General features: G+C 40.7%; 1 protein-coding gene across 4 annotated transcripts in view; it reads right to left on the minus strand.

Annotated features, from left to right (window-relative positions):
* LOC121888118 (receptor-type tyrosine-protein phosphatase mu-like) overlaps window positions 1-16,464 on the minus strand; it is a 100,914-nt gene that overhangs the window by 32,117 nt on the left and 52,333 nt on the right. For 2 of the 4 annotated variants that reach the window (XM_042399472.1, XM_042399471.1), the window contains 3 exons: window positions 7,289-7,413; window positions 5,819-5,893; window positions 1-128 (listed from right to left, as the gene is read on the minus strand). The exon at window positions 1-128 is cut by the window's left edge and continues 63 nt beyond it. In XM_042399472.1, the coding sequence (XP_042255406.1) occupies window positions 1-128; window positions 5,819-5,893; window positions 7,289-7,413 (328 nt within the window). Of the gene's footprint in view, window positions 129-5,126; window positions 5,154-5,818; window positions 5,894-7,288; window positions 7,414-16,464 lie in introns of all 4 variants that reach the window. The other 2 variants (XM_042399473.1, XM_042399474.1) reach the window with 2 other exon arrangements.

Raw genomic sequence — 16,464 nt, forward strand, 5'->3', positions numbered from 1 at the left:
GTCGGCCACTCGGATGGCCGGGTGCAGCTGACCTGTCTGATAGGGCAACGCTTCCCGCTCTGACTCCCGCTGCTTATAGTGGGACTGGACCAGACTACTGGTTTCACTGGTCATAGTTTGACTGTCGTCTGGAGGAGGAGGAAGAGGAAGAAGAACAGAAGACAGAATATTAAGAGAAAATACGATGAAACGGTCAGATTGTGGTGGTAGACAGTAACTCAGACACCATGTGATGCTGATATGATGAATGTACATGTTGGACAGGAGTCACATGACATGTGGACGTGGAATGGACAGGACCAGACTGACCCGGGTCAGAATCCAGACTTGTTCACGCTGGTAAAACTGATCCAGAGCCACAGTCTAGTATTTGTCATGAGGGATCCAAAAATATAATTAGACTCATCATAATGTCAAATTTGGGCTTGAATGTATTTCTTTCAGCTAAATTTGGGTCAAAAATGTTTTGATTAAAGTCAGACTTAGTTGATTTTTAGTTTCTAAAATCTTAATGCTGGGCAGACACTGTTTGATTTAACTCTGGTTTTCACCCTGATTCGTTCGTCCTCAAGTTATTTTAGAATATGGCCAAATTTCCACCAGACCGGCTGTCATGAGGTGTTTAATGTGAGTAAGCATTACTAGCAGGTTAGAAACAAAACATCTGTTATAAACTGTGGAATCCAAGTCTGCTTATCTGATTTCTGATCTGTAATTAGCTCACAACATTTGCAGGTTTAACATTGTTATAAAGAACTAAAACTCAAGAATCCACTGAGATCTTTAACAGTTTTTAATGTCAGTCTAACTAATGCTCTCCATCTCCAACCTGAAAATATCAAAGATATCAAATGTTTAAATAATATCTTGTCTTCTCAATAAACTAAAATTATTGGTATTTTATGATTTGTCTTCATAATTGTCATCAATGTGTTTCCACAGAAGTGTTCGTATTGTTCTGTTCGGTTGTATGCAGATGACACGGTTATTTACACATCTAACTCTGTTCTGACTCTAATTCAAAGCTCTCAGCAAACTGAATTTCCTTTTCTTCAAAGATGTTTTTTTAAACAATAATCTCATTAAATAAGCAGAAGTTTTGCATTTAAATACTTGGAAAAAAAAGTAATGTGCCACACTGACACAACAGATGGAGCCTATCAACTTTACTCCTTATTGTTGAACAAATACTAAAGATCCCTATTTATAACTATCAAGTTGATTATCTTGAATTATTGATATAATAACTGAAACTGACGTGACACTGCTCAGTCATTTACAGTCCACACATACAGTAAATTAAATATCAACTATTTTGATCATTTAAACGTTTTTTTGATCATTTAATCATCATTTTTTCAGCAAAAACACAAAACATTCCCTACAGTTACAGCTTCCCAGTTGTGTGAATTTGTTGCTTTTCTTTGTTTTATGTGATGTTAGTTGAATAGTTTTGGGGGTTTTGTTCATCCAAAGAAGATATTTAAAGACGTCAACCTGCACTTTAGGAAATATTATCTTCTGACAACTGCCAAAAGTTGCCATAAGCAGTGAGAAGCCTGAGAGCTTTGTACAGTGATCTTTGCAAGTAAAAAAAAGAGATTGAAGGTTCGATAAGAGATTTGTTGGTGTCAGAGCTTTATGAATCTGGGTATTTTGCTAGAGGTCTGTGTGCTGATTAAAACATGCAGTGTGCTACGTACAAGATTAATAAAAAACACACAGCATCTGCCTGCTTTAAGGTTTTGGATTTCATGACTAACAGAATTTCCTCCCTGCTGTTTCATCAATAATCTGTTCCTCTTCTCACAAGCAAACATTTAAAATAAAGATTATTATTGACAAGAAATGATCCAACAAGCCCTGGTCCACGTCCACGACTACCATGTTGTTACCATGACAACAGATGAATTGGCACACATTACATGACATCAAATCACATGACTGGAGAGCGGTTTGTGGTGACTGGCGCTGGTTTCTTTTCACACTGCTGCCATACATATCGATCACAAATCAATAATCTGACAAACACATCTCAATCTCAATTAATCATAGCGACCAGGGGCTGGTCCAGATCCAGTACAGGACGGTTTAGTACTGGTCCAGATGTGGTCCAGGTGCTTGTAGCTGCAGTGTGAAAAGAGCAGAGTTCAGAGTCCTGGAACAAAACAAACCTTTGATAAACTGGTTTTTATCGACCTTTGACCCTCCACACGTCCAGGACTCTGACACGAACATTTCAACAAAGACTTGGCGAACATACCTTCCTCTACACTCTCTATTTCTGTTCTTATTGGCTAGCCTGGGGGCTGACTGACCAATCAGAAACTGTCTATCCCAAACAGCCCAACCAATCATGGCGAGGGCGAGGAGAGGCCGTGTGATGGGCAATGTGATGAACGTGGCGGTTTGTCATTGTATGGAGAAGGACAGATGAGACAATTATGACAACAATGGCAACCAATCAGAGAGTGGAAAGAGCTGACACCTGATTGGTTTGAGATGAAATGGCGGGAGGAGGTGGGGATTGTGATGTCACAATTTCACAAAGGAGTAAAAAAGGGGGGCATTGTCAAGCTAACTGATGACATCACAGCAGGTGGTGGGTGTGGCTTCATGCGCAGTGGTGACAGAAACCCCCCCCAACATGAGTCCCCCCATTTGGCCCCAAATTAACCACTTACCATTAATGGGCACTTTACATAGAGAAAGATAGAAGAGAAGAAGAAGAAAGAGGAGACAGGGTTTAAGCAACAACTTTAGCTTTAGCTTTAGCCTGGAATGAAGCTAGTCTACTGCTAACACACAGCTAGCATGACTCATACAAGAACTAGCTTCTAGCAATGCAGTGGTTCTATTTGAACTTGTAATAGCTAGCGTCTAGGCTAACCTGGCTAACCTGGCTCACTGTACCCTGAGTGTAGGACTCGGCTAACGTCAGAACATCTGGCCTGAGGAGAGTTTAGCTAGCCTGAGGAGAGAGTTGAAACAGGATTTATGCGACAGTATGCTTTTAGTGTTCCCCTTTCTATGTTTGGACATTAAGCTAGCATCACTCCTAGCCTAGCAGCACATTTAGAATAGCAGTTAGCATCTAAGTTTAGCCTAAACTGGCAGCTTACTGTTTTTTAGAAAAGATAAAAGAGACATGTTTGTTTGGTATGAAAAAAAGATTTTTCACTTTCTACCAGCAAAATAAACATCAACAGTTTAGGCTCTATTGTAATGATATAAGCGCACGGCCTTAAGTGTATTTGCTATTTAAAAAACGTGGGCGCTGGACAGGAAAATCTAGTATAAATCTATTTTTACACTTATTATTATTGTATAAGTGCTGAGTCATAGTTAACTGAGATGCTTCTGTTTGTCCAACAGTCTCCTGTTCTGACTGGCTGGTGTTTGACCTCTGTAGGGTCGTTCAGTCTGTTTCAGACTGAATGTGACGTGTCTCACCAAACCTCTTATAATTTTTACCTGTTTAAGGATTAATTGATTAACAGATAATTAACTTTATGAAAATATAATCAAGGAAAAGTTACTTGTTTTTCTTTTCATTTTGAGAGTCGATTAGTCTGAACAGTTATCGACAACGTTAGTCCACCAGGCCGTAGTTGTTCCAGTTTGACACTCAACTATTGACAAAGCCTAATATCATGTCTTTGTCTTGTGTTTTTAAAAATTTTTTAATCATATTTTTTTATTGATTTTATTTTGAATTGTTTCTACATTTGTGAATGCTTGAAGGAGATGTCCAACTAGGCAGGAAATACAAAAAGTTCTGATATGCTAGACTTTGTCCTACATGAAATTTGTTGGCAAAATTGAGTGAAAATTGAGCTGAATTTGTTCTGATCTCAGCTTTCGGTTCGAGCTTGAAACGACAATTTAATTAATAATAAATTGATCAACAGAAAATAAAACAATTTTGGTTTTCAAGTAATTGTTTGACTCAGTTTTTAAGTTAAAAAAGACAAAAAAATTCACTTGTTGCAACTTAACTGACATAAATATTTGCTGCTTGTCTGTCTGGTAACCAACATTTTCACTGTTTTCTAATATTTTACAGACTGAGACTTTTGAACGGAGGCCGGAGGGCGAACTAGCACAGCCTTCATGATTTCTTTTTATTAGCTTCCTACTTGTTTCGCATTTAAAAACTATGAAAATCTGAAAATCCAAAAAAAACATCCAACAATCCCAACCAAGACGGCCAGAGAGTGAGACAGGCAGCTAGCAGGACCTCTGACTGACTCCTCTGTTGTTCTGTTTTTATATTTATGTTTGCTCCCCCCAGTCCACGTGGGCGTGTTGTGTCCATGCAGAGGTTGGAGGTCACAGACAGACGTGACGTCAACACGACACGCAGGAATGTTGTGGATGCGGGGATGGAGTGAAGCCCACCGTCGTTTCCAGGAACAAAAACAAACAGGTAAATAACCAAAATGTAAAGAATAAATAAAAAATTAATTCAATTAATTATTATGAAAATTAAAAAAACTAAATAACAGAAAACCCAAATAAATAAAAATGTATTAAAGATTTAAAAAGAAAATAAAAATAAAGAAAGTGACAAAGTAATTAAAATCTTAAAGGAAAAATAAAACAAAGTAAAGCACTAAAATAATAAAACATAAATAAAATAAATGTGAAAAATAAAAAACAGAACATTTAAAAAAGAGTAAACTGAATTTATAGTAAAATATTTAAATGGTAACGAAAATTAATTATTAAAGTAAAAAATAAAACAAACAATCTAAAAGGTACACGTACAAAACAAATAATCAATAAAATTAATAAAATAAAATAAATATAAATAATGATGGAGGATTTTGAAAAAAATTAAAATTAGAAATTAAAATAAAAGACTTCAAAATGAAAAAATGAAAAAACCTAAAGAACCAAAAGCAGCTGAACGAGAAGCAAGCAGGGATGGATGGAAGCCAGAATATCACTCTCTCTTTCTTCATTCTCTCCATCCTCATCTCTGTCCTTTCACCTGTCTCTCTCTTCTCTGTCTCACCTGTCTACTTCCTGTCTGTCTACTTCCTGTCTGTCTACTTCCTGTCTGTCAACCTGCGCAGGTTTGTTTTCTGCCCTATAGAGGAAGACAAGGAAAAGTGTCTCACCCAGAATGGCGGTCGGTACGAAGGGATCTGCCATCACGACACATCAGCAGCAGACAGACAGACAGACAGACAGACAGACAGACAGACAGACAGACAGACAGGAAAAAGGAAAGAGAAAAGAAGAAGAAGAAGAAGAGTCAGCTCCCTACATGTCAGCAGCTCCTTTGAGATGCTGAAACCAGAATATTTTGCATTTTTGCTTGAAAAAACGTCTGAAACGTTTAATCGATGGTCAGAACAGTTGTTGAGGATTCAGACACGTTTCAGGTCTTCAGTTCAGCTACAAACATAAATAAACATGTTTATTTTACTGGTCTGTTCATTTCATACTTATTTCCTGAACATTTCCAGAGTAATTTGCAGGTATTTAAGGGTTAATTTTGTGGGCATTTGGTACCAAGTATAAGAACAACAGGTTGGTTTTGTAGTTTCATGTTGTTTTGACAACATTTTTTCAACAGTTTCTTAAAAGTAAGTGTTTGAAAGGTTTATCAATAAAGTGTCATCTTATTTAATGAGAGATGTGCCAATAATAATACAAACATGTATTTTCAGTTAAAGATCTTTATTTTATGACAACAATCTGCTGCAGATGACAGATTGTGTTGTGGTGCTTTTAATTCTTTTATAAAGATCAGGATTTATTGACGTCTTGATAAAGTGTTGGTCTGACGGGTGCAGCGCTGGGTTACCTGGGTAGTAGGAGTTGGGGACGGTGGTGCTGATGGTGTTTGTCTTCAGGGTGAAGGAGGACGGAGACGACACAGCTGGACGGAGAAACAAACACACAGACAGCTGTTTCAGGAAGTGACTGAGCCTCTTTATGTCTTCAGTAAGAACCAGTACGATACCAGTACGATACCAGTACGATACCAGGACGATACCAGGACGATACCAGGACGATACCAGTACGATACCAGGACGATACCAGTACGATACCAGTACGATACCAGGACGATACCAGTACGATACCAGGACGATACCAGTATGATACCAGTACGATACCAGTACGATACCAGTACGATACCAGGACGATACCAGTACGATACCAGTACGATACCAGTATGATACCAGTATGATACCAGGACGATACCAGTATGATACCAGTACGATACCAGTACGATACCAGTACGATACCAGTATGATACCAGGACGATACCAGTACGATACCAGTATGATACCAGTATGATACCAGTATGATACCAGTATGATACCAGTACTTTGTAACATTTGTTTTGTTTTTATAAATAAAGATTATTATTATTATTTTATGAAAACTGAAGGAGAGGGGTCGACTACGTCTCCCAAGATGCATTGCGGTAAGAAACATCCAATCACAGAGCTTCAAACAGGGTTGAGAAAACTGATCTGAATAAATCTTGAGGATTCAGTGACGGCGCTGCGTGTTGTTTACAACTGCACACCTTCGTCTCCATAGCAACAGCAGCAGAGGATCATGGGTAACGCCAAAATGAAAAACAAAAACTGAGATAATTGTTTCAGAACATGAACATACGAGACGGTTGCGTCATCAGCAGAGTTTCTCATGAAATCATTTAATCGAAACGTGATTAAAGAGGAAACGACTCGTTTGATCAGGCGGGAAAAAAGAAAACAGAAGAAACAATAAGCAGCAGAATAAAGAAGCAGAAGAAGAAGAAGACAGCCAGTCTGCCGAGGAGCTCAGAGGAGGTGAAAGCCGGAGGGAAGGTCGACTCCTCTGTCCTCTACACCTCCGTCATCCCTCCATCATCCGGCTCTCTCCCCCCTCCGGCTGCCTCTCTGACAGTTCGTCCCTTCATGATAAAACATTCGGTCATATCACCTGCAGTCACACACATCATCTCCCTCATCTATGAATATTAAACCTGTTTCAGCTCCGACGCAGGAGAACAAAGAGCAGAAACTGTGTTTTACTGGAGGAAGTCGAACGTCTCTCAGAGATAAAGATGAGATTATTTATTCATGTGTGTTGTGTTTCTGTCTGTCTGCAACGTTAAAGACAGACTGCAGGAGTCTGACTGACGGACAGATTTGTCTTCTTCTGTGTCTCTAATCTCGCCTCATCTCATCTTCTCATCTCACACTTGTTGTCTCGTCTCATGCTTTGTATTTCTTGTCTCAAATCTTTTAGTTTTATTCCTCTCAGACTGTGTACTCACTGCGTCCGTTCAGCGTGTGCGTGTGCGTGTGCGTGTCCACCATCGTCGTGTGCTGCGAGTTGTTGACCATCAGAGTCATTTCCTGTCTGGAGCTCAGAGTTTCCTTCCTTTTCTTCGCCAACTTCCTGCGGAGACAAGAAACAACCAGATTCATGTCAACGTTTTTTTCTCTACACGATGTGGACTCTCAGATGTCGGTGTGTCCCTGAACGCATCGTCAAACAGGTGCATCTCTGTGGATGTTACATGATGAGAAACAGATGTTTTTCAGTTTGGTTTCGTGTTATTTTCTGCTTATTTTCGGCGGCCGTGACCTTCAAACTTCACACAAACTGTTTGGACGCGTTTTCAAAAATCTCGAATTTATCTTGAAACCAGCAGGAAACATAAAATCCAACATGAGCTGAACGCACAAGGACGTGACATCAGATGAATGTGGATCAACTTCAATACTGAATAATCTGTCTGAGATGCTCTGGAGGTCAAACTCCTTCTTCTTCTTCTTCTTTTAAAACGGGAAAATAAACCTGAAGAAGAAAACTCTCTCTCTCTCTCTCTCTCTCTCTCTCTCTCTCTCGGCTCAAGGCGGTGTGTTGATGCACACACACACACACACACACACACACACACACTCACACTCACACACACACACACACACACACTCACACACACACACACACTGCTGTTGTATTTAGAACTGACTCTGTGGACTTGGCCTCTTAAGGTGGTATGAGTGGGATTTTTAGGTGTTTTTCATCTGTGTTAAGGTGGTATGGCTCCATTAAAATGTTTTTCTCATTAAAGGTGGTATGATGAATTTTCAGACTGTATTTCTCTGTTAAGGTGGTATACGCAGATTATTCTGTGTCTTATTTCTGATTTAAGGTGGTATGACAGAGGTTTCTCTGTTAAGGTGGTATTAAGGGGTTGATCTGCTGAGGTTGGGCAGCAGGTTGTTAAGGTGGTATTAAGGGGTTGATCTGCTGAGGTTGGGCGGCAGGTTGTTAAGGTGGTATTAAGGGGTTGATCTGCTGAGGTTGGGCGGCAGGTTGTTAAGGTGGTATTAAGGGGTTGATCTTCTGAGGTTGGGCAGCAGGTTGTTAAGGTGGTATTAAGGGGTTGATCTGCTGAGGTTGGGCGGCAGGTTGTTAAGGTGGTATTAAGGGGTTGATCTGCTGAGGTTGGGCAGCAGGTTGTTAAGGTGGTATTAAGGGGTTGATCTTCTGAGGTTGGGCAGCAGGTTGTTAAGGTGGTATTAAGGGGTTGATCTGCTGAGGTTGGGCGGCAGGTTGTTAAGGTGGTATTAAGGGGTTGATCTGCTGAGGTTGGGCAGCAGGTTGTTAAGGTGGTATTAAGGGGTTGATCTGCTGAGGTTGGGTGGCAGGTTGTTAAGGTGGTATTAAGGGGTTGATCTGCTGAGGTTGGGCGGCAGGTTGTTAAGGTGGTGAAGTGAAACTAAACTGGAGATGAAACAGTCGAGTGTTTGAACGTTTTACTGTAATTGAGGTTGTAAATTTCCAGATTAGTTCTGCTTTTTAAATATATGAGCCGTTAAATATCTCACAGATTCAGATTCTGTTCCAGCTGACTTCCTCCCGCTCTTCACTCCTTTAGTCTTCACACATTCCAGATTTTATGATTTTAAAAACCAACCGGAGAGTCGTGTGTCGTATTGATCAGCTGATCGATCGGAGCAGTTAAATAGGTTTAATGTGACTGAAGGAAAACACACGAAGAAGAAACATGTTGAGCAACTTCAGGGGCAACAGAGAGACCGACCAATCCGAGAGAGGGAGCAAGGGAGGGAGGGGGAGGGGGGGAGAGCGAGGGAAGACAGATGACAGACTGTCCACACACACACACACACACACACACACACACACACACACACACACACACACATACACACACACACACACACACACTTTGCAGTTGCCATCAATTTTGACGCAGGAAAAAACACACTGCTGCGCTGAAGGGCATCGAGCTGAGTGTGTGTGTGTGTGTGTGTGTGTGTGTGTGAGAGTGTGTGCATGTGTGTGTGTGTGTGTGAGAGTGTGTGCATGTGTGTGTGTGTGTGTGAGAGTGTGTGTGTGTATGTGTGTGTGTGAGAGAGTGTGTGTGTTTGTGTGTGTTGTCACGCATCGACAGTAAAGTGAAAGGGTGAAAAGATAACAAAAAAGACAAACTTCTCAGATGAAAGATGGTCTTCAATGGAACACACACACACACACACACACACACACACACACACACACACACACATATATACACACACACACACACACACATATATACACACACACACACACACACACACACAAGCATAATATCAGAAATGCTCCTTCTTGTCTCAGTGTGTTGGTGTGTCGTGTGAAGTGACATTTGCAGGTATATTAACATGCTGTTTAATGTGCTGCAGCTGAGCAGCTAATTAGCATCTAGCTGCTAACTGGCGTTAGCGGTGAAGGTTTGTTTGGTGGCTCGTTCAACAAGCTGCAGGACAACATGTGTGTTCATGTCTGTAAGTTAGATCAGAAGGAGACTTTAGCAGGAAGCTAATGTGGGTTGTTGTTCAGAGTCTGAGTAGCAGGATGCAGTCAGGCTCAGTGTGACCGTCTGCTCTGCTGCTGATAGAACGACACGATCGATCGCTTTATGCAAAGATTGATTGGCTGTATGGAAATAAAGACTCCAGCTACATAAGGATGAAGGAACGATATTTAATCTAAATTATGTAAACGAGGGGACGCCATCATAAAATCAAAGAATTTAGAATATAAATTTCACCCTTTTCATTTCTGATTTTCACAGGAAGCGATTTACAGAGCAGAGATGCTGCTGTAGGAGACAAAATACATCTATCTATCTATCTATCTATCTATCTATCTATCATTTATCTATCTATCTATCTATCTATCTATCTATCTATCATCTATCTATCTATCTATCTATCTATCTATCTGTCTATCTATCTGTCTATCTATCTATCTATCTATCTATCTGTTTTATAAGCCCTGCAGAGAAACAAACATCTTCCAACCACATAAAACCTGCTTTCATCTCTGGTCCGTCCATCATCGTCTCTCTACACACAGAGACACTCTGTCTCTTTTAAAAGCTCCGTGTATTTTCTCTCTTTCTATTCCGAGTGTGTGAATAAAAAAAAACATCCATTTGTCCGATTGCTCACACACACACACACACACATACACACACACACACACACACACACACACAGACACACACACACACAGACACACACAGACACACACACACACACACACACACACACACAGACACACACACACACGCAGTGGAAAGTTTAACCCTGACCTGAAAACTGAAATATATAAATAAATATAAAAAACAGGCTTTCAAACTGAAAAGTAAGACATCAGTGAGAGCTGTATGTGTGTGTGTGTGTGTGTATATGTGTGTGTGTGTGTATATGTGTGTGTATATGTGTGTGTGTGTGTGTGTGCGTTGGGGTTAAGATGGAGGACGGTGAAAGCGCCCTGAGGCGAGGCGCTGCCCTCCTCCCCCTCATGTCTCCTTTTTCTTCTTCTGTGGTTCAGTCAGACAGTGAAAACCTGCAGCGTTTCTTCTTCTGTGATTCACAGCTGAACACAGACTCCTCATTTACTGTAAAAACTCGTCTGTTCTGGATATAACGAGACGTTTTCAGTCTGTTGTTTCACAGTTATTTATTTATTGATAGTTGAACTGTTTGATTGTATTTTAGACGTCTCCATAAAGCAGCTTATATGTGCTGCAGACACCGATACTCTTTTTTATTTCTCTGCATGCTTATGAACTATTTTAGTAACTGTTTTCATTTAAAGAATAATTCTGCTGATTTTCTGTATTTTTCTTCTCGTTCATAAATCTCTTCTGTTGTTTGTGTCGTTACAGCAGCGACACAACACTGTTAATGTTGTTCTGAGCCAGTTTTACTGTTATTTTTTATTACTGACCTAAACTAAAGCTTGTTATAATCTGCTCTACTCTTTTTAAATGTGCATGTCACAGTTTGTTATTGATTGTTAATAACTTGTGTACGTGTTGAATGTCACATGCACATCGTTTTGTACAAGAAACAACCTGATGTTGCTGCTGTTTTGACCCAAACTGAGTCAAATTTAAACAGATCCAGTTTTCTCTGAATGTCAGAAATATTCACAATTTGTGTTAAATAAAACAAGGATCTGAGTTTCCTTCACATCGTCTTGTTAAACTGTGTTTTCTCTGTGTGTTCGTGTCTCTTTCAGTTTCCTGCAGAGCTGAGCTGAACTCTCTGAGTCCAATCAGCTGTCCTGACCTTTGACCTCTGACCCCTCTTCCCCTGCAAACACACGCACACACAGACGAGTGAATAGCAGCAAAGCAGCTTTTATATGTTTTTCTCTCTGAGGTCAAAGGAGCCAAACTGTGTGTGTCCTGCTTTAAACATGCAATAGTTCAACCCTGACGAATCAGAACTAAATCATTTCTGTCTCATCTACAAGCCCGTTCTAGTCCAAAGTCCTGCAGAAAACTGTCTACACTCAGCTTCTGTCTTTTCTAGACAATCACAACATCATGGAGAATTTGCAGTCAGGCTTCAGGCTCGTCACAGTTCAGAATCTGCTCAAAGTCTCAAATGACTTACTGCGACTTTACACTGTGGTAAATGTGCCATTTCAATGAGCACAGCTTTTATTACAGTGGATCGTTGTATTCTATTAAACCCATTTTATTTGCTGTGTATATGTTTCCTTTAATCTCTATGTTCCGCAAGCACAACGTCTCCTTTCACCGTTACGCCGACGACACTCAAGTATACCTTCCATTGAATAAAGAGGATTCCAACTCTGTCACATCCTTCCATAATCGCCTCCAGGATGTGAAATGTTGAATGAGTGATAGCAGGACAGAAGTGATTGTTTTTGGTCCCCCCAACACCAGCGAGAGTATAGCTAGCCACTAAGGTCACTGACATCGAACCTTCATGCCCCTGCCTTTGACTTTGCACTGAACTTTGACAAACAGATCATCTCTGTGGTGACAGGTTGCTATTTTCAGCTGAGGATCGTTGCTAAACGAGTCCATCCTCTCTCTGAAGGATATGGAGACCGTTACCACCACATTAATCTCCTCCAGGCTGGATTACTGCACTCACTGTACCTCGGCGTCGGCCAGCTGGACACTTGCCTGCAGCTGCTGCAGCGAGACTCCCAACTGGTACTGCCCGTCAAATACAATACATACCCTAACCCTGAATCCAAGGATTTGTTTGTTTGTTTATTTGTTTTAGTTTTTTGTTCATTTTAGGACTTCTCTGCCCCTACTCCAACTCCAGGCCTCATTAACCCTCCAACCCTAACCCCTAACCCTAACCCCTAACCTCCAGTCCCAACCCTAACCCCTAACCCTAACCCCCAACCCCAACCCTAACCCCCAACCCTAACCCCTAACCTCCAGTCCCAACCCTAACCCTAACCCCTAACCCTAACCCCCAACCCTAACCCCCAACCCCAGCCCTAACCTCCAACCCTAACCTCCAGTCCCAACCCTAACCCCCAACCCTAACCCCTAACCTCCAGTCCCAACCCTAACCCTAACCCCTAACCCCTAACCCTAACCCCCAACCCTAACCCCCAACCCTAACCCCCAACCCTAACCCCCAACCCTAACCCTAACCCCTAACCCTAACCCCCAACCCCAGCCCTAACCCCCGACTCCAGCGCTCATTAACCCCCCAACCCAAGCCCCAACCCCAACCCCAACCCTAACCCTAACCCTTAACCTCCAGTCCCAACCCTAACCCCCAACCCTAACCCCTAACCTCCTGCCCCAACCCCCAACCCCAGCCCTAACCTCCAACCCTAACCCTAACCCCTAACCTCCAGTCCCAACCATAACCCCCAACCCTAACCCCCAACCCCAGCCCTAACCCCCGACCCCAACCCTAACCCCCAACCTCCAGCCCCAGCCCTAACCTCCAACCCTAACCCTAACCCCTAACCTCCAGTCCCAACCATAACCCCCAACCCTAACCCCCAACCCCAGCCCTAACCCCCGACCCCAACCCTAACCCCCAACCCCCAACCCCAGCCCTAACCCCCGACCCCAGCACTCATTAACCCCCCAACCCAAGCCCCAACCCCCAACCCTAACCCCTAACCCTCTTAGATCTCAGAACAGTCGTTTTTAACTGTTTCAGGATCAGCTGGTGGAGGGAGATCCTGTCTTTGTGGTTTTGGAATAGTCTTGTGCTTTAGATCGAGTGTTCCCCTCCGCTGACACTTCAGTGGCCTTTGGTTGCTCTTAGTGGTTTAAGTATTTTAGTATTTTTATAATCTATTATTTTTTATGAATGATTTTACAAGTTTTATTCTGTGCACATATTCTGATATTGCCTACTTACTTACTACTGATGTCATTTCACTGCTGTTGTTTCTTTCACTATCATTTATACAACACTTCGGTCAACTCTGGTTGTTTTCTTTCGAATATAAATAAATAAAACTTGGCTAGGTGTGTGTGTGTGTGTGTGTGTGTGTGTGTGTGTGTGTGTCATGACATCATCAGCGAGGTGTCAGAGGTTGATTGATTTAGCAACACTTAACATGAACACACACACACACAGCATGTCAAGGCTAATCTATGCTAATGTAATGAGCGACAGGACAACGCTGTTAGTGGTAATGGATGTCAGTATGTGTGTGTGTGTGTGTGTGTGTGGTTGTGTGTGTGTGTGTGTGTGTGTGTGTCTCCTTGTAACGATCATTTGATCAGACAGGTTTATTACAGCCGGCTAATTCTATTAACCCTGCTCCACTGCGCACGCACACACACACACACACACACACACACACACACACACACACACACACACATGCAGCTCCTGCAGGAACATGAAACTGTGTTTATGTGTCTATATTTTAGTCTATCTTTTATATATTTAGGTGTTGGGAATGTTTCAGTAATAATATTTAACAGTATAATATTTGATATATTTATTACATCACGTTATATCAGGATAATATTTTGTAAAAAAAACGAACAGTTCAAAATATTTTTCTTCAACCTGAACAAATTCAGCCAATCAGGAGACACGATTCCACCTGTTCAGGTGATATATGCAATACTCTCATCTCATTGGCTGTTTTTTTCCAACTATAATTGACAGTTTGATTTGATCTTTGACATATTCAATAATATTTTCTTATATTTTGGAGATATGGTCAGATACTGGTCAGATTTGGACTTAATTTAGATGAATGACTGCGGTTCGTTTACGTCTGTAGTTTCAGTAAAAACCTCCTCAAATGGAAGAATTGTTGTAATTTGCGATATACTGAATAAATCTGCCTCTTAATCTTTCATTGAAAAACTTTAATATCTGCAGCTTGATGCAGAACAAACCATCTTCATGTTCCAACAGTGTGAGTAACATTACATTCACATTTGGTTTAAAACGTGCTGCATTCATAATGTTTATTATTATTATTATTATTATTATTATTATTATTATTATATACAGTATGACACGTTTATATATTTAATTGTGTTTTGTTTGTATTGTATTGTTGAGTTTTAAAGGCCATCTAGAGACGGACATCACAAACTAGCTTAAAGGCTATAAATGCTGTGCTATGTGGCATTAATCATACAAATAACAATGAAATATGTAACAAATATGATTCTTTAATCTGATCTTGTTAAAGTTCAGTAGCTGAGCTGTTAGCAGAGTCTTATTATATCAGACGTGTCTTTGACTTTATTCTTTATTTTCTTCTTTGAATGTTTAAGTTTGTATATTTTCCTCCTTTAAGGTTGACTGTAGAAGTCAATGAGACAGTTTGATGTTGAGCTTTTCTTAGTTTAGTTCTCAGCAGGAAATCTGCTCATATTGAGTTTTATTTCTATATTCTATTTTATTTTGTGTGACTGTAAAAACCACACACACACACACACTGGACCAGTTTAATGTGTGTGTATAGATGTAAAGCAGCTGTTACACACAAACATCAGGAACACACACACACACAGTGACCTGAGGAGGAGTGTGTGAGCACTTCCTGTCTCCCTGAGGAGGCGTCAGTTTGAGATAATTCAGTTGTAACCTGGAGGGAAACTCAGGTTTCTCTCCTCCATCTCGCTGCGGATCAAAAAGCTCTGCATCTATATTTTTATTTTTCGGTTCATCATCAGTGTTTGAAACAGGAAACAGAAGCTTCAGCTCAGCGTTGAAGGAGACTGATGGTCAGAGGACTCAGATCCACCTCCTTTATAATTTCCTTCATTTATAGTCTGATGTCAGAGTCTCTGCAAGTGTCATCAGACTTAAATCAGATTTACTCAAGTACTGTACTGATGTACAAGTTTTGAGGTACTTGTACTTTACTGGAGTATTTCCATGTGATGCTACTTTCTACATTTCAGAGGGAAATATTGTACTTTCTACTCCACTACATTTATTTGACAGCTTTAGTTACTTTTCAGATGAAGATTTGACACAATGGATAATATAACAAGCTTTTAAAATACAACACATTGTTAAAGATGAAACCAGTGGTTTCCAACCTTTTTGGCTTTTGACGTCTTACAAAAAGCAGTGTGTAGTCGGGGTCACATTTCACATGTCTATGAGTTGTTAACAGCTCCACCAAATAGTGATTTTTACTTTAAACGCTCTACGAGACGTTTTATGAGAGAAAAAAAATAAAATGTAAATATAATAATTAACTAATTTTAAGAAATATCTTCCTTATTTATTCAGACTGCAACTTTTATTACATTCTTACTTTATGTTGTGACTGAATGAATTAATGAGAGTTAATGTCAGTGATTTTCACTGTAAATGCTGGTTAATGTTGGGGTCAAAGGTCACAGGTTATGGGTTTAGATCACGGTGAAGGTTACAGTCGAAACAAATTAGTCACCACTGGGATCCAGCCCTTAACCCTAAAGGTCAAAGGTCAGGGGTTGGGGGACGTGTTTAGTTATGGGTTAAGATTTCAGGTGGAGGTTAAGGACAGAGGTCAGAGGTCAGAGGTCATGGTCAAAAGTCATGGGTTGATAAGGGGTCAGCAGTTCTAGTTGATAACATGAATCACCAGTAGGACCTGGAGAAAGGGTCAATGCTACTGACTCAAGGTTCACATCAGGGGTCAGAGGTCACAGTGTCA

This window comes from Thunnus maccoyii, chromosome 21, assembly GCF_910596095.1.
Source record: "Thunnus maccoyii chromosome 21, fThuMac1.1, whole genome shotgun sequence".
Classification (NCBI taxonomy): domain Eukaryota; kingdom Metazoa; phylum Chordata; class Actinopteri; order Scombriformes; family Scombridae; genus Thunnus; species Thunnus maccoyii.